A 24,447-nucleotide genomic window follows, 5' to 3' on the forward strand; every position below is an offset into this window, starting at 1 on the left:
GACGCCTGCATTTCGATGCTGCCGAGGCTGCGATTCCAGGCTAACTAGCTGGCGTGACACGTATAGCTCTCGGCCGTTTCGAACCGTTATGCAACCCAGTTTCAGAAGTTCAGGAGGGAGGACGAGGCACGAGCGTTCGTCGGACAATGGTGCAACCCGAGCTACGTGGAGATTGCGATTAATCTTCTCAATTTATCCTACTTACCCTTCACCCTCCTCCGTCCACTTCCCGTCCCGATCGACCGGTGAAATACGCAAGACGCTGAGACGCGGAAAGGGGGAGGGAAAATCTCTACCCGGTTTCCAAAATTATTCCACGAGAAAATTCCGAGTCACATCTGAGGCGTATCATGGTTTATAATTTCAAAATTATGCTGTTTTAATTAAACGAACACTCGTGTATCAAACGGCATCTTAATAATTCCCGGATATATTAAAAGATCTTCTTTAACTACTGTTCTAGTTATTGGAACGACGTAGTTTAGCGAATTTTCTAGAATGATTATGATCTTCATACTCTTCGTCGCACTTTACGTGCCGATTGCAATTAATCTTACTCTATTTCGCCACGATCGTAAGTTTTGTTCAACGAACGTAATGACGTCAGGCTTCGAAAGTATTTTATTAACTTCGATATCTCGACAATTTGTACGTAAATGTCACAAGAAACGATGATGCATATAGTTTAGTCAAAAAGTTTCCAAGTTTTTCAAAAAACTCATTTCAATTTATACGGACATGAATATTACTGTGCGCATGTAAATGCGAAATGTTACTCTCTAAAAGTGGAAGAGTGAAATATCACTCAAAACGAGTGAAATGCAAGTGTAACGAAAAGTGAAAATTAACCCTGTGCACTTCGAGTGATTCGCCTCTTTAAGAAAGGGTAAAATTGCACTCTATTAGTTGGAGTGAAATCGTACTCCATTTGAGTAAAAGGGCATTCTTTTCGAGTACAGTAGATCAGTGTTCGTAGGAGTAAATTATATCACTCTACTAATTTTGAGTGGAAAATTTCATTCTGTTAGAGTCACTTATCAGTCGATCTTTAGTAAATTGTGATTATAGCTTTAGAGTGAGATCGTATCACTCTAAAGCTCCGGTAGAGTAACCGCTCTAATCTTAAAATTTGAGTGAAAAATTCACTCCTACCTTATGAGTACCCGTATTTACTCAAATTAGAGTGACTCTCTCTTTTGGAGTGACTATCGCAATCACTCTAATATATTAGTAGCGAAACCAATCTATGAGATTTAGAGAGTATGTAAGTGGCGTAAGCATCCACTAATATCGCGTTTTATTTGGATTAAGTGATTAGTGGTTTTATTGTATCGTACATTTCCCTATTTTCTATAAATAGCGAGATGTAAGAGCTTAAATACACAAGTGGCGGGAAGAAATTATGACTGGCGCTTAGGATGTTATCGCGCGTTTATTACAAAAATGCATCATATCACACGCAAGAATTGTCGACAAAAATGCGCAGTCATAAAAATTTTAATTAAGCCTGTGCCTTAAGCACGTCCTGATAAAGCAGTGATTAAGAATACAACAACGAGAATTGAGGAATGGAAAATTATAAGCCACACATACGCGCGTGCAAGTAAGCGCGCCCACGTCAAAATTCAGTTAGAAGGAAATAATTAGTCTTTTCTATCTAATTTGTCATTCCAATCGATAGTAAACGAAACCTTTGATTTCCAAAGGTTTTTTGCGTTCTTAATTAATTAAAAATACCTTAATTAAAAATACACGACAAAAAAATCGATAAATTATACATCTCGAAGATACCATATTGATGATTTGTACAAACAGTAATTTAATTTGTTATTGTCGCGAGTGCGAGATGTGAAACAGTTCCGCGCGAGAAAAAAACAAGAAAAATACCGCTCGGTTGTCACGGTGACGGATGTCCCGTGAAATTGCAATTTGCACGCGTTTTCAACGAGCCGCGCGCGTCAGATCCATTCGAGAATAATACCTAACGCAAAACGTTACGCTTTATAAACGGGCAGAGATTCTAAAATGCGACCGAATGACGGGAACTATTGTCCGTTTTAATTAAATTCAAGCAAATCTCACTGTATCTTGCATGATATTCGAGGCTTAATTGCTAAGGGATGATAAGCCCCAAATTCGTCGTGGGGTTTATCGTGGAAATAAAGACGGAGCTTTTCCCCGAGACATCATCCGCGTGCTAAATATACATTTTCTCGAGTCACTAGCACGCTTACTTCCTTATCGCACGTCGTAAATCTGCGTTTTAGGAGGAAAAAGTCTCACCGGGATACGCGGTCGCGCGAACGCGAAGAAAATAGAATCGCACTGATTTTCTTCAGACAGCTGATCGATCGTCGATACACTTACGTCAAGATACGTCCGTGCTTTCAAGACAGCGTCGTCTTCGGCCGTGGAGAACGTGCGGACGAGAGCCCCACTGTTGTCAGCTTCGCTCATCACCGGCTAGCCTTGCACTAAACTGTCATTTAATTCGCGTTCGCCACGATAACAAAATACTCGCGAGCGAGCTGGGTGGAACGCGTTTTAGAGGCCCTGCCGGAATTCATCAGGGCACGCGCGGCACTCACGGCCGGCAATTCTTTGCCACTTTACCGCGACCCATTAACGATGCCCCCAGTTATTCTTCTGTAGAAACGTCGGATTTACGTAATCCGCCGCGAGAGAAGTAACGCACCAATTCTACGTCGGTTCTATCTGACTTTTCCTCTTTAATTTTTCCTCTGCCTCTGATATTTTCCCAAATTAACGATCCTCGGATTTTCTTTGGATATTTAAATTAGAAAGAGACTTCAACAAAGTGAAAACGGATTTTTTTTCAGATTTTATCACAAAGTAAAGTCGCAAAATTGCTTTTATTTTACAAAAAATGCAAGAGGTAAATCTCTATGTATGCGATAACATATTGCATCCCGAGAAGAATACTGTGACAAATAAAAAATACACAATTTTCAGGAGAGAGAAAACACAGATTTAGTTCAATTTTTAAAAATTACGAGATATCTAACGTAATTACAATTACGATATTTTGTTATAATAAAACTTATACTGTTTTTAAAAAGATCCGCTGTAAATTACTTGTCAATTTACTTATAACACTATTCATCCAGAAACTGCAATATAACCGGTTTAAAAAAAATAACGATGCTTCTGCCTCGTGCAGCGGATGTCGCATAGACTTGTGTGATTATATTATACTCTCTAAATCTAGAGTAGTTTCGCCGCTAATATATTAGAGTGATTGCTATAGTTACTCCAAAAGAGAATGTTATTACTCTAATTTGAGTAAATGCGGGAACTCATGAGGTAGGAATGAATTTTTCTTTTAGAGCGGCTACTCTACCGGAATGATATGATCTCACTCTAAAGCTATAGTGAATCATGATTCATTAAAGATCGACTGATAAATGACTCTAACAAAGTGAAATTTTCCTCTCAAAACTGAGAGTGACATAATTCACTCCTATAGACACTGATCTACTGCCACTCGAAAAGAGTGCTCTTTCACTCAAATGAAGCGCAATTTTATACTCTTTCTTAGGTCAGTATTCATATAATCAGATCTTATATTTAAGACCGTCTTAAATACAATCTTAAGATGTCATAAACCAAATCACAGAGCCGAATTATCATCTTAAGACATTACTTAAGACGATCATAAAATAAGAATCGACTATAAATACCGGCCTTAGAGTGGCGAATCACTCGAAGTGCACAGGCTCAACTTTCACTTTTCGTTACTCGTTACACTTGCTCGTTTTGAGTAATATTTCACTCTTTGACTTTTGGAAAGTATATATTATAACATGTAGGGAACACCTTAGGCACACTTTTTATCGATTTAACTCAAAATTGAAATTTTTTAAGTTTTGACAATATTTTTGTGCGATATATTTAAATAATTTTCCAAATTTTCAAAGCATTTGATTAACTTATGAGAATCTTAGATATTTTACCTTATCGCTTTGTCGTAAAGATATAATATTTTTGTGCGCTGCGGTTTGAATGTGTGTCATTCGTAATTTGCTCGAAAATCTGCTGGAAAATTTCCTCGATTCCTCGACATTGGAATCTTTTTTTGTCTTGACTGTGATAACAGTAAACATTACGATAAAGAGGATTTAAGCTACGCGAGCAAACCTAGTGACCCCGATATTGGAAGAGGCGTCTATTGTGTGAAACTCACGAAGATAGAGATAACGTAATGAAACTAACTAGCTTGGTCTGACCAATTAACTGACCCAAGCACGACATAACATTTGACGTACAGTCGCCTGTTCACGTGACTATTTACATGCGTGTGCATGTGTGTGCGTGCGCGCGCGCGTGTGTGTGTTGGCGCGCGCGTCTGAGATTATATGAAAATTCGCTGCAAAAAAAGATTACTTTACAAATTAACCGCGCGGAGCAATTAATGATATTTCACAATATTGACGTTAAAGTCATACAACATTTTATTATTTAATGTAAACGTTATATAAGATATGGAGATACGCTAGCGCGTAATTTATTTCTACGTCTTCACTTTCTTCGGCGCGCGCTCAAGGTAACATCGTATCTCTGTCTGGCGAATCCAATTTGCGAATTCTTTGGCACTATTCCTGCTACATTATGCCGCAATTCTGGCCAGCACGTCTGACTATAAAGCTACAAATTTCACTGAAAGTAGAAGCAGGGATCTGTTATCGCGCGACCACTTCGGAAGCATTTACCTGCGATCCGACAAGAGTCGTCAAACGCATCGATTTTGATTCCACCGACGCCTTTTTCTGCGCGAACAATTTCCACGAGCGAGATTTCCACCGTAAAAATCATCCAGTCGAGGAGTCCAAGGATGGCCGGAGTTTCCAGGCCACCCCCGCCTGTGCAGCTCGCGAAGGGGGTGGAGAATCTGGCGGGTGGTATAAATTTTCTGAGGTTGCGCATCGTGCTCGTCGGAACCTGAAACTCGCAGTAGTGCCCAAGCACGAAGCAGAGCGCAAGTGGTGCCGAAGGAAACCGGTGGTCCTCTGCCGCGCAGGATTCCGGTACGACAGCTCAGTCGCGGTCCCGTGTTCGGCGCACGAGTGCACCTTATACTCGGGGTGGTAGCGGGATCATACGAGAGCGCCGGGGTGAGTTTGAAATTCGTTCAACGCGACGACCGAGTGATTCAACGTAATTCTCGCGCGGTTCGTTATTTGTTAGTGAGTTTATTTTTATATGCTTCACTTGGCGCGTAATATATAATGTTTAACGCGCCGAGTAGAAGATGTCAAGATGTCATTTATATTAGCAAGTAAATATTTAACTTTTACATTGTTAAATAATAGTTATCTTTCTTAACTATAAGTTTATTACATTCATAATTATATCTATATATTTTCTAATTCCAATTAATTTAAATAACTTTATGGATTAATATAAATTTATCACGCACCGCTCTCGCGTCCCATCGTGCACGGAATATAAAATTTTCAGATAGAACTAAAATCCCGCGATACATATTCATATCTCATTGTTTATTCACAATCCTCTCGCATGTACGTGCATATACGGTCGAGCAGTTTCTCTTATTTCGTTCAATCCATCTTTTCCCGACGTTAAACGTTCGATCCTCGTGCAACAACAGAGTTTTCTTTTACGCGTTAATTTTGGTTTCAAATATTCGAAATTTAAACTTCAATCTGGAGAATAATAAAAAGCTCGCTGTGTGGCCAAGGTGATAAATGTGGAAAAGGAGTATCACGGAATATACTTTCTCTCGCTTTATCTCCTTGTCATATTCCCGATATCGAATTTGGCGTCTCGCCAATGGATTAACAATTTCGTATTGAGGAGATTGTGCTTCCTTGAGAGGACCGAGTACCAAAGTATTTCGCAAAAGTAGTACTTCTGCAGGAATCGCAATATACGAACGTCGTTTTGTGTCTTGGGAGAATATCGCAGATACATATATCACGATCGTCGAAAATGGGAACAAATGTAGGTATTTCGCGAGTATTATTACCGGAGGATCTAGGAAAAGAAATGTTACTTTTTACTACTTACATGATTCTTTCAATGATTACCGTATCTCCGAGAAAATTGCGAATTGTAGACAACGAGAGGACTTTCATTGCTCTCGACGATACTAATATTGCGCGATACCGGAGTAATCTGAAACTACGTGTGTTCAACGAGCACAAAGGCGTTCCAGCGACTCCGACTGATTTAATGACAAATCCTTCAACGAACTTTAAATTTATTTTTTCTTGGGGGAAAAGATTGCGTGACTTCAAGAAGAAGATATAACATTCCGCTCGGGAGCTGAGAGAAAGCGGAGAGACGACGCGACCTCTAAATACTCGAGGAGTCATCAGGGCACGTTTATTATGGAACTTTTACGGAATGGATTCCAATCGTAATTGTTTAATTATTTCCTAGATTTCTATTGTGTTTTCTAGGGAAAACGGAGTAATTCCCATCTCGGAATCCATTCCGAAAAGTTCCATAATACGTGCCCGAAGAAGAACAAATTACGCGATCGCGGAATACAAACAATCCGGTCTTAGCCGACGCACGTTTACCGACTGTTATATGATTATATCGCGCTTTTTAATAAACTGAAAGGATTACAAGGCCGCGGGCGAGATGACACGGTGAAAAATACCGCGAGTAGGTTTCGATTCGCGAGAGTGTCAATATACATATAGATCACGTTGTGTATCTCGAACGTCGTGTGGTGGTGCGAAAACTCTGAGGTAGACATATTTTTCTTTCGCCGGATTTTCTGGCGAATATGATCGTTAAATGACTACCTTCCAGATAAAGCCGGCCCAAGGGAAGGATGGAGGGCACCGTATCAGGTCGATATTCCTGTCGAGATAATTTCACGGAGAGCTTTTCATATAATCTCGCTTTCACCCGAAACTCGAACGTCCGCGTCGAAATGGCCCGGCATGACTAATGAATTCGCGCCGCGCCGCGCCAAGGCGAACTTTCGCTGCGCGCGAACCCCTGAACCCCGAACCCCCGCGCGGAAAAAGCGGGGCAACGCGACGGTCCCGCCGGGGGGTCGGCACAACGTCAACATTATTAATACTCCTTCAGCCTTTGTACGATACCTTATACCATTCCAGTTGTCCGCCCACGCGCCGAATTAATGTTTTCGCAGATACGGGCCATTGATTTTACGTCAAATATGGTTAGCGGGGTTCGGCTATCGGCGCGACCTACGCCGACATTCGACTCGAACTGTCTGTTCGCACATGTTACGGCGCTAAATCGCTGGCTATCTCGGACGCCAAATCAGGACAGGCGTCGTTGGAAATCGTCGGATCTCGATGGAGTTTACGCGCGCGGTTTGGAGAGTGAAAGCGAGTCCTTTCTCATCATCACTTGTATAACAAGAAACAGCTGCTAAAGTAATATTTTTATCGCAGACATCCCAGACAACACCATATCCAAAATCTTAAAGACGTCTTAAAAATGTCTTTAAGACGTCTTACGTCCCGGTTTTGGACATGCGTGCTGTCTGGGATTCTTATTATGTCCTTCTTCGGCAGGAGAACAGAAACTAGTTGAATATTCTTCATTCCGATTCCGGAAAGCGAAAAGAAAAAAAAATAAAAGCAAATATTAATTGAGAACGGAGTCGAATGGTATAAATGCAGGATTCAATCGCCCTGAGAGATTACATCCACTCGATTCGCGCACGTTCAAACGCGCCTGCATCCATTGAATTAATGCGGTAGATTGTATCCGCTCTCTGCAATGGACACGTTGCACACCTCGCGCAACAACGTCGCTCGTCACGTGTTTCTCTCGATCGGTGGGTGGAAACCGTCGGGCATGGAGCATTCCATCCAAGCGATAATCAATAAACGCATCGTTTGTACGCACAAATCCCCCAGTTCCGTGGAACTGTAAATTATGTTACTCGTGTTACTCGTTAATTAGATGGATCCATTCTTTAAAAACTCCCCTCTCACGGGGGGTTGTTATTGTCGAGAGACGCGAAATTGGGTCACGCCCGTTTATTTCGGGGAGAAGGTATAGAAAGAAACAGAATTAAATGGTCGAATCCCGGGAAACGGAGTTTTCTCCTCAAAGCCCTCCTTCGCGATTTACATTTAACGTTTCTTATTTAGCGACCCTTGATGTTTAATTGCGAGTATCGTGTAATTTCCTACAGGCCGTTTCTTACACGTTTGCACATTTGCACGCGTGAGAAATGAAAGCTTTGCCTCTCGAATGAAAATGACCTTTCCTGCGATCGGAAGTAATCGGATTAGAGGCAATTTCCGAACCGTAAGAGAACACACCGTCGAAAGGAACAACTTTAATTGAATACCCGCGCTCTTTGCTGAATAATATTATTTTGTTCTTTTACACGATAACGATGATGGCTAGTTTGAACTTCGCCCAAGAACGCTTATTTGCGGTTCTCCACTCAAACGGTTCGGAAATCAATTTCATCAGAGGGAATAATTCTCCGCTGCGAGAGATAGAAAAAAATGGATATAATTAAAGTCGAATTATCAAATAATTATCGCCGCGGAGAGCTCTCTCTCCGCGGAGATACATGCGCGGAGAGGTATATATACGCCACCGCTGCGTGACCGGCAAATTCTTGCGAAGTTTTCTCATTTCGAGTTCGTTAACACGCTAAATCGCCGACTTACTAAGCACTCGAGTCGCGAGGGCGACTTACGCGTAACATGAATTATGTAGCGTTACCTCGGGATCGTGTCGCGTCCGTTAAATTACGTAATTCCGCCCGGACTTGGACTCGCGGACTGGAACCGATAATTACGGCGATGATACGGCGGTTATCGCGACGTAGGTAATAACGAGATCGACCGTGCGTCGAACTTTGGAGGTGGTAACGAGGACGCCAATTAAGTGGTTGACATGCAAAATATAAATGTGCATATGTATACGCATAGGATAGGTCAATAACGTTTAGATAGGGCGCGCGCGCGCGCATAATATGCTCCGATGTGCACACATATTGGCATATGTAAACACGTATACATGCATATACGCGTGACGCACGAAATTCCGCGAATTCGCCGAGGAAACTCACAGGAAGTACGCTCGCGTTTGCCAGTTCTGCCGCGGCTTATCTAATCCGGCGGGCGAGCCCTCGATCCCCGAAATTTGATAAAACTCCGCCGTTCACACGCACGTAATCACGCAACCCTATCGTTTATTCCCCGAAACAAGTCGACCGCCCGCGGTGAAGATACTCCAGATAGATCATATGTAGCATCCTCACGGAAACGGCCGGGATCTATAGGCAATACTGTGAATTACCACGTAGATTGCCCACAAAGATAGAGCGTCTTCGTTTGGGCGCGATAAAGGTTGAAGCGAAAATCAGCGGTATCAGGCGTGCAATACTGCGAGCACACAAAATACACTGTCATGCCTTTCAAGGAATTATTTATATCTTTATTGTGGGTTTTTGTGGGAAATTACGAGACTTCAAATGCTTGGATGAAAGTTTTAAATATAGTATGATAGAGTCCGACCGAAAATTTGATTTCAGTTTCGGTTTCGGCCAGTTTCGGCTACAAATCGGAGTGCCTGGATTTCGGTGTCGGCCGAAATTGAAAGGCAGTTTCGGCGATGTAGCCGAAACACTGTATTTTCCACAGATTTTCCACAAACTTGTTTAAAAAATATTTTCATTTTATGTGTAGAAATTTTATTATTATTGAAATAATATGATTGTGATACTATTATGGATAGTATTATATAATATACAGCTATACAGATTGGAATAATAGAATTGTAATATAGTAGGATTGTATGATAATGTATCTAATTATTATTTTAATAATTGAATTATGATATTTATAAAGAAAAAGTATAGTATATATGTGCACGCGTAGGCTTTCTTAGAATTCCTATAAAAGTTTCGATTTTGGTTTCGGTTTCGGCCGAAATTAAAAAAGGTTGTTTGAGCGGGACTCTGATAGTACGAAACAATATCGATGAATGATTACAATTGAAATTCCCTGAAATTACGATACTTTTTATTAATGCTGGCTGAGCGAAATGTCTCGTCTTGTTCTATTGTACGAATTTCGTTACGTTAGCCCTGTCTGACCATATCGAAGCCATTACTACTTGCTGCGTTAAAAGACTTAAAAGTAATTTAACGGCGATAATTAGCTTGAAATTAAAGTCGTAACTTTTCTGACACCTTCGGAAGTTTTCAGATCGCAAGTAAGAGAGATGGCTGAGGAACAGCCGAGGTACAAATTGATCTACTTTAATGCACGAGGTCGTGCCGAGCATATTCGCTACATATTCGCCTATGCGGGCATCGATTATATCGACGAGAGGATCTCCAACGACCGCTGGCCTGAGGTTAAAAAGTGTAAGTGCCAGAAATAGAGTTATAAAATAACTTGTTCGCGCAACATGTAAAATAATGCAACGCAAATCCTAGTTAAACTTCACGCAGGAGATTTAATTCTAATTTAATTGTAATTGAAAATTAAATTCGCATTTAACATAAAATATTCCAAGTATAACAAAACAAATATACCCGACTAAAAGCACGAAATAATTGTGCAACGTAACAACCTAAAATTAATCGGAGGCATATTGCGTACGCAGCAACATTTTTAATTTTTAACTCGAGCGAAGACAAATTGCTCCGAGTCCTTCGCTGCCACTTAAGCTCGCGCTTAAGCACGACCCGCCGATTGCTTTCTCTTGTTCCCAGCGATGCCTTACGGGATGCTGCCAGTTCTGGAGATAGACGGCAAGCCGATAGCGCAGAGCAACGCCGTGGCGCGTTACCTGGCCCGCGAGCATAATCTCGCGGGCAAGGACGAATGGGAATCGATGCTGTGCGACGTGCTGGTCGATACCTTGGGAGACCTGAAACAATGTAAGTGATACATATGCCCGGTGCAATCCATAACGGTTCCGGAAAGCCGCTTACGGCCGTCAGCCCCTCTCCACCCTCTCCATCTCTAATCGATATTCCTTTTCGGCCGCGAATCCGCCTTCAGGTCGCGATTTCCCGTTATACCGAAGGATTGCCACCACCCAGCGACAAAAGTTTTCGAATGTCGTTCGATGTCGCTGTGCAATTTAATCAAATCCCGTCAAAGGACTTTTAGTAAGTTCGCACGAGCGTCAGTCGATAACCGCGATCGATGATGCTCGAGCAGCTCGAGTTCGAAAAGAGACGTAGAAGATCGTACTATCGAAAATGAGACGGTCCAGCGAAGATGCTGCCCGAGATAGAGAGAAAAGTGCGCGACGCGGACGCGACCGAGGCTAAACATAAATCTCCGGGAAAACTCCGTGATGGGTGCGAAAGTAGTTCCGCTTTCGCTCCTCTGAAAGACACGCGCGATCTCGCGCGACCTATATTTCCAGGCTCTCCCCGAGGTCGTAACATAATCGAGCGGACGGCTATAGTCCCGGAAAAGCGTTCCTCGCGAAATCTGACGTGACGGTGCGATGGTGCGTTGCGCGCAATTGGATCGCCGCCAGCGTGTAATCCCCGCGAGTAATAATACGCGCGACTCCAATTAGACGCTATAACGAGACATTCTAGATTGCGGGATTGCGGGATTGTTCGCGGTATCGGAGATTTGGGAAATCTAGCTGATATATTCGGTCACTCGATAAACAGCGTTTGATAATATTCGGATATTCACGGGGCGTACGACGACGGACGCTTTTAATGTCGCGATGTGTCACTTTGACGTAAGCTTACACGATGGGGATGAGCCACTAAAGCATGCGCACAATTTGCCTTCCAGTTATCTTTCAATATCGCACGGAGGAAGATCATTTTAAGAAGGAGGAGAAGAAGGCGAAGCTCCTGAAGGAAACAATACCGTTCTACCTGAATAAGTTCGAGCAGACTGTTGCCGAGAACGGTGGTTACGCGGTCGGTTCCACGGTAAAGAGAATGTCTCAGTAACGATCTTCACACGAGTCTGTTTAATTACTCTCTAAAAGTCAAAGAGTGAAATATCACTCGAAATGAGTGAAATGCAAGTGTAACGAAAAGTGAAAATTGAGCCTGTGCACTTCGAGTGATTCACCACTCTAAGAGTAAAATTACGTTCAATAAATTGGAATGAAATCGCACTCCATTTGAGTGAAAGGGCACTCTTTTCGAGTGCAGTAGATCAGTGTTCATAGGAGTGAATTATGTCTCTCCAATTCACTCTACAATTTTGAAAATTTTCACTCTGTTAGAGCGACTTGTCAGTCGAGCTTAGTGAACCATATGATTCACTATAGCTTTAGAGATCGTATCACTCCGATAGAGTAGCCGCTCTAAAAATTTGAGTAAAAAATTTACTCCTACCTTATGAGTGCCCACATTTACTTAAATAAAAGTGACAACTCTCTCTTTTGAAGTAACTATCGCAATCTAATATATTAGTAGTAAAACCTCTCTATGAGATTTAGAGAGTAGAGAAATATAAAATGAGTGAAAATAGAATATTATTTGCCGTGTATTTTTATTTGTTCGATGTTCTCTCGTCGTTGAAGTCGAATAGAACGACATATATAGGAGCTTGAACGCTCAGATGTCGAGTGTCGCGTATCTTTCAAGTAAGGCAGCTCCTTTTAGAATCGCGATAAATTAAAATTTTCCGTCTCGATGATAAGTTGCTCGTTGCTTTGCAGACCACGTGGGCGGACTTCGTGTTCACGGTGGCGTTAGAGAACTTTGAGAACATTTTCGGTGCGACCGCCTTGGAGAATTACCCGGCGTTACGCGGCCTGAAGAAGCGAGTGCACGAAATTTCAGCGATCGCCGACTGGCTGTCCCGACGACCTCATTCGGAGTTCTGAAATGTCGCTCCAACGACGGCAATCGGAAGGCGACGTCGACGGCGCATCACAAACAAGCACATATTTGACGCTTGCAGCTCACTGTCCGACTGTCCTGCATCGCTCTGACGACGATCGATATATTAATCGCTGGGTAACACAATAAACACGATAGGGGTATTCAAATAAGTTAAAGTTTAACGGTTTGACAGGTTATGTCGGGTTAAAGTCGGGTAAAAAGTTAATTTTTACACTTTTAACCCAAAGATTAATGTGATAGGTTAATGTGTCACTTATGTATTTTGCATAACCTTAAAGAGTAGCGCGCCCAAAGTTAATTAATTAACTTTTTACTCGACTTTAACCCGACATAACCTGTCAAACCGTTAAACTTTAACTTATTTGAATACCCCTGATGCGTTTTGCGTCTGTTTCTTTAGAGCGCGCTTTTTTTTAGGCTATCTATATTTACAATAAAGTTCTCTAAATTTGAAATAAATATCCAGACAGCATGTCTAAAATTGGGACACGAGACATCTTAAAGACATTTTTAAGGCATCCTTAAGACATCTTTAAGACGTCTTATGATATGTCTAAAAAATGTCTTGTCCCGATTTTGAACATAGTGCTGTCTGGGTATTTATAATTAAGTTTTCTAAATTTTTCTGAACACTTTAAACTTCGAGATCGATTTGCTTGGAAAATGTTACGTCAACGCTTACTTTCAAGTGACGTTTTATTCACATGAAACAGTATACTGGTCCAGAGACGCAGGAAAGATTGATATTATTCGTATATCAATATAGTCACAAAAATGCAACCTTGTTCGTTATTGTTAAAACAAAAAGAAAATAAGACAGCGCTATTGTTCTTATCCCAGTCAGCTTAATTTTGTCACACGTATGCGAGTTACACGAACTTACATATCATAGATCGATCACAGATCGTTTGCGACACTTGTTTTCGCACAGCTATAGCAGATTATGCGAACAATGTGCGCATATAAGATTATTGTCGAATGGATGTCTAGGGTACAAATTAAGCTTGGTCAATGTGTTCATTTATCGCGCGTCGTGTGCGTCGTGTGATGCGTGAATGGTGCATCGTCACAATAATACGATTTCTGTCGCGATCGCCGAAAAAGACGAGATTAAGCGCGACAAGCGTGGTATTTCGAACGGATATCGTAATCGATCTCTTTTTTTTTTTAACGGATCCAAGCCGAACGAGCAAGCGCGAATGAATAAATCAATGAAGGCGAACGGTGCCGCTGTACCGGCGAAATTAAGGTAAGTCGTTTAATTGTTCGTGCTTGTTCGCGCTCGCTCGCTCGGTCCGTTTTTATTGATTGCGATATCACCCGTTGATTTCGATATCACGATCTTCATTACATAAGATCTTGATACTTCATAAAATCATCCTTACTTGTTTTGCACGAAATATATCTAGTCGAAGTTGAATGCGGTGTAATGTTACAGGGTAATACTAAATGTATGTACGAAGAATAAGAGGATCTATTGCACGAATGAACAGCAACTCGCTGTAAGTACAATTCCACATGAGTATTTTATGTATATAGAATTTTGCAGCCAGCAAAAGTGATGCAACAAATGCAACAAAATAGAATGCAGTCGATAAGATTAATTGTAACAAAGATTCAAAGATAATTTATGATATCCTTTGCTTTTATCAATAAGACCAGCGACTTAAACGTATTTCATAAGATCATCGTGTTTGAGCGAGATAATTGAACGAGAAAATGCGCTTGTAAAATACATCTTGTTAGAATAAGGCAGCGAAACGGTAGACTTTTTAATGTGCTACAATGAAGATGATAAAAAGCTTTGTCCTTTCGTCGGCGCTTGAAAACATACTCGCGGGTATGGTAACATAGTCAATTATAATTATCAAACGAGATCTTTAAGAGCGAGATTTGTGAATGTATACGTGAATGTACAATACATGTTGCAACGTTACGATGCGGTGTTATATATGTAATGTTAAGTGTATTATTAAGTGTTGAGATTACAGATGATGTAATATAAATATTATTGTGATTACACGATGGGACAGCATGACTGATAATAATAACGTAATGCAAACGAGCAGAGTCGCAATTGATGTCAATGTCACATATATATATATTCATATCAATAATGCCTCATCCATAAAGAAAAAAACATAAAATATATAAGCGCATTATTTGACTGGATCGTGAAATGCATTCGCATCAATTCCTTTATTCGTTTCTCTCGTGATGGAATTATTTTGTTTCAAGATTCGAATCGGTTTTTAACGATTACACAGGACTACAAAAAAAAATTTGTTTGAAAATTAACGGAGACCAGGCGACCAGGAGTAGGTATTTCTTATAGATTTTGGGTCACTGAATCCGAATTCGTAAACCGTTTCGTTCTATCACGTCTAGGTTTTTTTTAATAATCGAGAAAAATCTGTGAAATTGAAAGAAACGAAATTTGAAAAAAGAGCAAAAGTATGACATCAAAATGCGATTGTAGAACTGATTTAAATATATTTTGATAAGTTAAATAAAGAAATTTTACCTTATTGATGTTATAGGTATTTTGACATACAGGGTGTCTATAAAGTCAGTCTTCATCCCCTATATATTTCGGAAATAGTTCAAAATTATGAAAAATCGCGAAATATGTGTTCGATCATTTTGAGAAGCTCATTTAAGAAAATTGGAGGAGTTACGTCCTCCCATGCAAGGGAGGAGTTACATTCCCGTTTCCCTGAGACACTGAAAAATTTCAAATGGAATCGTCCATATTATAGCATATCATTTAAAAGGACAAAATATGAAAATTGCCCTATAAGATGTCTTGAAGACATCTTTAAGACATCTTTTAGATGTCTTACAAAATGATGTCATCGTAGCACAATATAGTGTCTGTAAAGTCAGTCCTCATCCCCTATATTTCGGAAATAGTTTAAAATTATGAAAAATTGCGAATAGAGGTCGATACGCTGATCCGTTCAAAAGTTATTTAAGATCAAAGTTCAAAAATATCTATTTTTATCCTAAATAACTCTTGAATTGATCAACGATCTCTGGTTTACGCCAAAAATTTTCTTTTTTTATGCCCTTTCAAACGATATGCTACAATATGGGGGGTTTTATTTGAAAGTTGGGGTTTCTTTGGGGCATTTCCTTGGGTGGGACAATCTTTTAAATAAATAGCCCTTCGAAATAATCAAACACGTATTTCGTGATTTTTCATAATTTTAAACTATTTCCGAAATATGGGGGATGAGGACTGATTTTACAGACACTATAATGTGCTACGATGGCATCATTTCGTAAGACGTCTAAAAAATGTCTTCAAGACATCTTATGTCCTGATTTTGGATATACGGTGCTGTCTGGGGCAATTATTCTATATTTTCGCGTTCGTATATTTCCATTTTTCTTTTAATTGTTTCGAGATTCGGATTGATTATGATGATCATCTGCGACTACAAGGAAATCTGGAACAAAAAATGAGTAAAAAGAGCTTAGATGTTATTACATATTTTTTGTAATTTGAGCAAAATTATAACATTCAAAATTCTTTAGTAATATAATTCCTCCTAGTAGGCAATATTTTATATCTTTATATTTTATACGCGGTGTCTTTTCATTTTCTTCGGCTGATGACAGAGAACGAGACGTCTGTCGTAACTGTGGACGTAAAGTAAAGCAGAGAGAAATGTAAGACGTAAAAAGACTATACAGGGTGTCCGAAAAATCGCCTACTCCACTTCGGGAGGTGATTCGGGACCCAAAAACAAGCAAAAAAGTTCATACAAACATAGGTCCGGAAATGAGCCGTTTCCGAGTTATAGCCACTTTTATGTTCAAAAATCGTAAATTTTTATTTTCAATTTTTTTAAATTACAATTACCAAATTCTCTCAAATTTCTGTCTACATTTCGAAAAGACGCTATTCCCGGTACATCTCGATTTGGAAAAGACTGGACGTATAATCTTCTTGCCTCGGCAGCATTACTTTGAGCAAGACCATACATAAGATGCATATCAGCTAATTCATTAAAACTTACACGATCCATTGATGAATACGGAAAGATTAGATACAACCTAAAAGTAAGGTGTTGTTAAATAATAATTTGAAACTTATTGAAAAGCCGTGATTTACTTACTGATTTTGAATAGGCGTAAAAACAACTGATTTTGAATAGCCGTGAAAACAACTGATTTCTTTTAAAAATAATGTAATCGTATTTACAAATATTGAAAAATTAAAAAAAAAAAATAAAAAAATTAAAATTAAAAAAATTAAAAATATTTAAAAATAAAAATTTTTAATTTAAGAAATAATTAAGAAAGAGGGATGCCAAGCGGATTCTAAATTACAATTTTTGAACATAAAAATGGCTATAACTCGGAAACGGCTCATTTCCGGACCTATGTTTGTATGAACTTTTTTGCTAGTTTTTGGGTCCCGAATCACCTCCCGAAGTGGAGTAGGCAATTTTTCGGACACCCTGTATATAATAATTATATAATATACAAATAGCCTGTTACGGACTTACGTTTTTCTTTGTCTTAGGACCTGAGCAGAATAATGGCTGACTTATAATTTTAAGACATTGTTTTATACTTTAAGTCTTTGTTTTTAGTAACGCACAATTATAATGTCTTGTGTTTCAATAAGTCTTGAACGTGTATATTAACGAAATGTCAACATTTTTAACACTTTGAGACAGATTGTACGTTACTAAAAACGAAAATTTAAAGCATAAAACGTTGATCTAAAATTATAAGTCGACCATTCTGCTCAGGCTCTTACTTTACATCCACAACAGATGTAAGCGCTTACGTCTCGTTCTTTTCTTGCGAATGAATTCAAGAATTGAGCTCCGCGGGTCTCTGCCATCAACCTTTTTACCATCGACTTGAGAAGTCGCAACAATCGAAATCGTGAATCGAATGTCGAGATAGAGCGAAAGGTTCGCTATTGAATATCGATCCGATAACGAAGTCGTCATACTCGTCATTGAGGTTAGGTTACCGTCACGTTACATGATCGCGTGTGCATAATGCGCTTTGCGATTTTGTATTAAAGTTACCGGAGAAGTTTCGCGCCGAGACGTCTCTCATGATCGACGGCCCCGATCGTAAATGACAGGTCTTCCCGACGAAGTGCTGCTATAAAGGAAACATGGCCGCGACAGCGAAGACGGTACTGCCGGAGGAGAGCGAGCTAACCGTTCAAGAGCTGAACGTCAGCTGGCCGGTGTTGCAAACCGCGTCCGTTTATATCGGCAAGGCCTGTGAATGGTACAACAATGTGAGTTAGAAGTCTGCGTGACAGCCGAACAATCCCCCTGGTCCCTACTGTGTTCATTGCGCGTCGAGTCGTCCCCCTCCAAGGGGTTACATAATGCTCGGAATCTCTGTAATAAATAACGTTTAACGTGTATGCACGCCTTATGTAAATAATAATAATAAAAATAAATTGCTAATAATATATCTTCAATTAATAACTATAATATCTATTAATTGTTAATATTAATAATTGATATTAAATAACTTGAAAAATTCTCATCTGAGACAGTATGTAATTTAAAACACCCTGTAGGATAAATTAGTAAGTTTTTAATTGAGTTGTTGTTGGGTTTAAATTGTTCGCATAGCCCGAAAAGAAGTTATATCTTGTTAAAGAGCTTCTAAATATAAGAGTCGTTTTTATAATCTGATAACGCTTGAAGATGTTCAAGATAAATGGTCGCTTTCGAATTGCAAGAGATTTATTTCTTCTGCAGGACTTTATGTTGTGCAGACAAGAAGAGCGTGACCCACGTCGCTGTATCGATGAAGGAAAAGCCGTGACCGCTTGCGCAATGAACGTTCTTAAAAATATGAAGAAACACTGCCTAGAAGATTTTAACGCTTATATGTCCTGCCTTGAGAGGTCAACGGGAAAATTGGAATTAGAGCCGTACGTTTATATATTACTTTATATCCCACCGTGTTAATTCCTCTTCTGATACTTTGTATTAATTACGACAATGATCATATAATATGACTGTCACTTAGATGTCGACTGACGCAAGCTGCCTTGGACGAATGTGTTCGTAAGAATTTGAACATAGAACGTCCGCCCTTCGGATACTTTTGCGAGGCTAAAGTGCATAACACATCGAGGCCGCGGCCGCCAAAAGAGGAGCCTACGGTGTTTCCAGATCCAACTCCTGGACTGTCAGCCGACATACCACGTGAGAAATCGAAATATAGCAATCGCTTGTGGTATAAATCCTAAATCTCTCAACGAACGTTGTTATAGTACTTTGATTGTGCTGCAAAGATTATGTTTTCGAGATTCGGGACGCGTCAGGTAACTAGACAATTATAGGGAATCGAGCGTGTGTAATTTTCAGTGCGCGCACTGAACGCATCTACAACGTAGAAACGTTCCTCTCATATGAAAACAGAATTGTACATGTTCTGTGAATATAAACATATTAACGACAAAATAAGTGATAATTTGCTTGTTGTTATACCTTGTACAAATATAAATACGAAACATACAAAATATACTCATTGTTTATCCACCTTAATTGTACATAACGTTTAATGTCAAAATCCATATAATTATCTATATATTAAAATACAAGCATTAATATATTATTAAACTCTGGAAAATATTTTATTTATAAACATTGTAAAAATAAGTTAAAAAATCAATTTAGATTAAGATAGATCTTTGGCAAAGAGTTAAGAAATATATAGCTCATGTAGGATAAATAATGCAGATGCAGAGTTTGATTGGGTTTTTCGATAAAATTATATACTTCATTTGTCACATGACTTCATAACAAAATTAATTCTCAAAAGCAGCATATGAGCAAAAATATATCAACACATTCGCGTTTTGGAAGATACATGATAATTAATCAGGAGTATTGCTTTATCAATATTACTACGGCATTTTATGTACATGAGATACGATCAATTTCAGCAATCATTTAAGTTTATATACTAAAAAACGACGAATGTAATTTTTAGAAACGCAGATATACAATACATGATGTATGTAAATGAATATATACATGTAATATTCATTTACACATAAATCACGTACATGTAAACTTATTGAAATATATCTGACGTGTTTCTGCAAGAAAAGATCACGTTCAAAACCGTTTACATGAGGAATGTAATACCGGCTTCTACTTAATTCTACGGAGCATAGCCGTACACTGTAGACATAAATACAGATTTCACTGTCAGCTTGCAATTGTTTTAGTATTCACATAGTCTGTTGAATACCAAAGAAGAAATACACGCAATATCGTGCAATCTATAAGTCTTTGTAGAGCATGATCATGTGTTAGCTCCATGTTATATCATAACCGCTCCAGTTTGCACTCGGTGCTAAATGCACGCGTCTCCTATTATAGAAAAATGTCACGACTCCGCGATATCCTGATCTCGGCACACCGCTCTGTAACACCGTATTATGGAACTTTAGGATACGACAGTTTAAGATAAATTACGAGAATATTAATGAAAAAGGTACATTACTCTGAAATCGTCCATTAAACCAAGCAATTTGGTGGTATTTTTAAACGATTGACGAGTGTAGTATGGTATCCGTACTGGACCAGGGGCAACTATATTCCCACTCTTCAATTCTGAATAACTAACCACTGTCGACTGATACACTTGGTTGACGAAAGCTATATCATAATTATCCTGGAAATGGATGCAACAATTACAAATACACGTTGCATTCAATATTTGTACTTGCCAATGAATTACGTCTGACATTTGCTCCCTTACTTTTAGTAAATAGGATAGATTCATTTTGGTGAAAGGCACAAATTGTTCATTCAGCTTGATATACTTCAAGTGTTTTTCAAAGAATAAGCCGCTAGAAATAACAAAACAAATTTTAGTGCTGATTAAATTTACTCAAACTATTTGATTAGTCTCGAGTTACAACATCTGTCTGCAGTATCTTTAAATCTTAAATAATATGCAAATAAAAAATACGGATAAGTACTTGCTGACTCCAAGTTTGCCGAATGTTCTGGTTCGCGAGATTTCCGGGCGGATGCAAGCTCTATTCTTGCGCTGTTCCGGTTGTCTTATCCAATCGTCCCAATATCTACAAGAGCAGATGTGTTGTTAAAAACACAGATATATTACAGATCGATAATATAAAATATAACTACAGTGAAATATAAAGTCAGACTTACGATTTGGGCCATTTTGGTGCAAGCTCCAACCATAAGTCGCGCGTGAGCATCCAACCTAAGCCAGGAAAGAAATCTGTCCTATAAAGTAAATGTGGCGCGTGTTCGTCCACCAAGCCAGCTTTACCATTATCATTCCACGCTGATACACACCATAGAGAGCTATCGTTCACTAATAGGGGGTAAGTCCCCAGGAAGTACTCATAAAAGTCTGGTGCGACGTCCAAGTCGTCTACGTAAAAATCATAAGAAATTTTAATCAAATTTTACATCCCGTAGAGATGTGTCGCATTTGTTATGTAATGCTTGTGCTTATAAAGATTTGGTCGCACTAATCGTACCTTCAACTATAATTGCTGTATTATAACCAAGCTTTAGAAATACTTGATTCAACGCCCATTTATAATGGCGTGCGATTTTGAAGTATCCTCTGAATTTTTTCTCTTTAGGTGGTATTTCAATATCGGATTGATCAGGTTGCTGAAATGATAAAGATTGTAATAATTCCATCATAAGAATACAAGTTATTGCGTAATCTCATTAAAAGAAATTGAAAGAGTCAAGAATTCATACAGATAACGATCAATAACAATACACTCAAATTACCTTTATATGTAGCAGCTGGTTTCCATATCTCGCTATGACATCAGCAGTTTGTCGATGATCACAGTCTTGCGATACAATTATTGGAAACTGTTCTTTACTAGGTCTTAACTTAATTAATTGGTTTAAACACCGCTCTACTGTAATACGATTACAAGAAACGACCAAAATAGCTATTATTGGAGATCCATCGGGAAGCTTTTGCCTCGAAGGAGTACTGTGTGTTGCCTCAGTCTACAAAATTGAAAACGCGAGATACTGTTGAGACTATAAGTTAAATAAAAGTTAAATAAAGATTATATTCATAAATTATATATTTAACAAATCATTGGAGTTAATAAGATGATCAAATAAAATTGTTATATGGATTAATATATTACAGATAAGATAGTATCCTGTGTCGGCCCCTGTTCATTTTGAGACACCTTCCACTTATTATTGTTTTCGATTTTTTGCAATAATATACTCTTCTTATTAGTCTCATGTTTTTTGTGTTTATCTTTCTCTGTATCGTCTATTGGCAATTGGGCAGCGCTTAATCTATCGTATTCTTCTAAAACGACAAATTATATATTACACTTGATTTATCTGTTCTCTCAAATGTGCGACACAACATAAACTCATTTCAACTGATCTTACTCTTAAGACGTTTGCTCTCCTTGATTCCTTCCAGAAGCTCCTGGTTTATGATTATCTGCTGTTTTACTTGCTTCTCCAACCTGCTTATTTGATTTGATAGCTTGTCCTTGTCCTAAAAACAAGGGTACAATTACAGTTATGGTCTTAAATTTTCGCACGACGGATCGTAACTTATTATAAGGATCTTCTCACCTTATCCTGATCCTTGCCGACTGATTGTTGATCCAAAAATAAAAAGTATGTAGCCACAGCCCATAAGATAAGGGACCCAAAGATGATACTGACTGATCTATTCCGCATGACAAAACCAAGTGTCACCTTAACTGCAACATAAAGAATATTGCTGCAAACGGGAGAGCGGGTGCGCGAGGTACGCGGAGCCGCGGAGAACAGAGCGAACAGATACTAACGGGGTTTCCACACGTTGCGGCGCACGTCAGTACATATTTGTTACACATGGATTCCTAAACGTGTCGTCCAAGTATCGTTCCTTCTGTGAAATTGCAACGGCCGTTAGAAACACAGGTATAGCGTATATCCCCCCGGTCGCGGCGTGGTGGTGCGATGCGCGAAGGCGTTTTTACTTACGGGCGTCGCAATCATATCCGCGATCTGGAGGGTCCTCGTGATCGCAAGTCATATGGAAGCGTCGTGTCCCGTGTCGCTTGTACGACCCGTATGAGTCATGGCAATTATTTACATCACACGTGGATACGACGGACCGGAGCTACGTTGCCACAGGCGGAAGAGAGTAATCTCAACGGCGATCGACGACGGCGACGGCGGCGCGCGAGCCGCGCTGAAAGTAGACGTTTTTTTTTTCTTTTTCTTCAAGCGGATGTTCGAGCGACTGGCTCTTTACGTCGGCAACGAGTCCGAGTCCACCCACGGGTTAGGTTTCCGCGGGACGGACGTCGACGAGATACCGCGGGCGCGCAGCGCAGGTACTTACCATTATGACAAACGGGAAGCGACACGGTGGCACGGTACCCCTCGGTGCCCCTTCACGCGGAGACTAAACTCGAGTCGAGGGTCCGTCCCGTCGTCCGTTGATCGAGCCACGTGCGATCGCCGCGGCGGTCCGCCCGAAGGACGAGCCAAGGAAGAAGGAGGCGGAAGATCCTGACGAAGATGCTTGGGACGGTGCTCACACGCTGTCTAGCTGGGACAGCTGTCAGTCTATGACAGTCTACAGTCTATGTTGGTAACGTGTGTCGGTAGACGAGCTTTACCTTGCGAGTGAGGCCACGGGCAGCTCTGCCGTAGCGGCGGCACGCTCGGCAAATCCGCGACGATAAAATTGATAATCCGTCGAGAGAGGCGATAATCACTGTGTCACTGATAATCACGGAGTGGGCAGCGCGGGATAATGTATTATATTTCTTATCATTCTCTATTCCCCGCACTCCCCGAATTATAGTGATTCCCCGTTTGATTCTACTGAATTCTGCTGGACGTAATGTGTAACCCCGCATATTGTATATTGTATGATAACCCGCGGACATTGAATGATATCAATCGGCGAACATGGAAGAGGGGAGTAGTATAGTGTATCATTCTATTTCATAGAATCGGCCTCCGATTAGATCTCTTCCTTCACCGATAAGCGATAAGAGTCCTTCACCATTTTGATATAAAAGTTTTATCAATTATATAATTATTAATTAAGTCACACATTACAATTAAAAATTAAATTATACCAATTATTACTATTAATTACTTTTATTCTTGTTACTATTGCCACATAAAAGTAAATTTCAAGATTATACATCGAGTATGTACAATTATATTTACAGGCATAGAAGGACAGCTCCCTAGACAGCACGCGCTTGTCTAAAAGCTTTGTAAAGATATTTTAAAGATGTCTTATAGACACGCGTGCTGTCTGGGTCGTCAGTGTTCGTCTATATTCGTTGGTATTGTTTATATTATGTTTACGCGTACCTTTTTCATGTAGACAATATAATAAGCAATGTAAATTATTATAAATTATAAATTAACTAATTAATTAACTGATTTTTTTAAATAATATTGTATTTTCACAGTTTAAAAAAAATATTAAACAGTTTTAGAGTATAGGTTAAATATTAGATGCATTTCACTTATAATTTATTTATATATAATGTACAGTGACATAAAAGATATACATAACACTAATATAAAAATATTATTTAT

General features: G+C 39.5%; 4 protein-coding genes across 7 annotated transcripts in view; 2 read left to right on the forward strand and 2 right to left on the reverse strand.

Annotated features, from left to right (window-relative positions):
* The window catches only part of LOC139819925 (carcinine transporter), a 39,202-nt gene extending 36,649 nt beyond the window's left edge, over window positions 1–2,553 (reverse strand). Inside the window, exon 1 of the mRNA XM_071789706.1 lies at window positions 2,368–2,553. The gene's annotated coding sequence lies outside the window, so the exon portion shown is untranslated. The remainder of the gene's footprint in view (window positions 1–2,367) is intronic.
* Window positions 2,554–4,951: 2,398 nt separating this feature from the next.
* Window positions 4,952–15,372, forward strand: LOC139820705 (glutathione S-transferase-like). Of its 4 annotated transcripts, XR_011734090.1 has the most exons (6): window positions 5,156–5,296; window positions 10,202–10,369; window positions 10,721–10,888; window positions 11,775–11,917; window positions 12,658–12,958; window positions 14,283–15,372. XR_011734090.1 is itself a non-coding variant. In XM_071791161.1 (5 exons), the coding sequence occupies exons 2-5, from the start codon at window positions 10,225–10,227 to the stop codon at window positions 12,823–12,825; spliced, it is 624 nt and encodes a 207-aa protein (XP_071647262.1). In that variant the 5' UTR covers window positions 4,952–5,132; window positions 10,209–10,224; the 3' UTR covers window positions 12,826–15,372. The 4 variants fall into 4 exon arrangements, 3 of the variants coding, with proteins under 3 accessions (XP_071647262.1, XP_071647261.1, XP_071647260.1); XM_071791161.1 differs by lacking the exon at window positions 5,156–5,296 and adding an exon at window positions 4,952–5,132 and having other exon boundaries at window positions 10,209–10,369; window positions 12,658–15,372; XM_071791160.1 differs by lacking the exon at window positions 5,156–5,296 and adding an exon at window positions 4,954–5,132 and having other exon boundaries at window positions 12,658–15,372.
* A 2,434-nt stretch (window positions 15,373–17,806) lies between these two features.
* Nd-19 (NADH dehydrogenase [ubiquinone] 1 alpha subcomplex subunit 8) lies at window positions 17,807–19,389 on the forward strand. Its single transcript, XM_071791163.1, has 3 exons — window positions 17,807–18,119; window positions 18,595–18,770; window positions 18,869–19,389. The coding sequence occupies exons 1-3, from the start codon at window positions 17,991–17,993 to the stop codon at window positions 19,089–19,091; spliced, it is 528 nt and encodes a 175-aa protein (XP_071647264.1). The 5' UTR covers window positions 17,807–17,990; the 3' UTR covers window positions 19,092–19,389.
* Window positions 19,390–19,592: 203 nt separating this feature from the next.
* Window positions 19,593–23,497, reverse strand: Mgat1 (alpha-1,3-mannosyl-glycoprotein 2-beta-N-acetylglucosaminyltransferase). The gene is made up of 13 exons (XM_071791154.1): window positions 23,225–23,497; window positions 22,861–23,071; window positions 22,683–22,765; window positions 22,465–22,595; window positions 22,273–22,384; window positions 22,014–22,186; window positions 21,637–21,867; window positions 21,372–21,510; window positions 21,034–21,262; window positions 20,838–20,942; window positions 20,615–20,705; window positions 20,357–20,527; window positions 19,593–20,276 (listed from the first exon to the last, which is right to left on the reverse strand). Exons 4-13 carry the CDS (start codon window positions 22,570–22,572, stop codon window positions 20,163–20,165), a joined length of 1,473 nt encoding a protein of 490 aa, XP_071647255.1. The 5' UTR covers window positions 22,573–22,595; window positions 22,683–22,765; window positions 22,861–23,071; window positions 23,225–23,497; the 3' UTR covers window positions 19,593–20,162.
* Window positions 23,498–24,447: the final 950 nt, after the last annotated feature.

The sequence above is a fragment of the Temnothorax longispinosus genome, chromosome 10 (genome assembly GCF_030848805.1).
Source record: "Temnothorax longispinosus isolate EJ_2023e chromosome 10, Tlon_JGU_v1, whole genome shotgun sequence".
Lineage (NCBI taxonomy): Eukaryota > Metazoa > Arthropoda > Insecta > Hymenoptera > Formicidae > Temnothorax > Temnothorax longispinosus.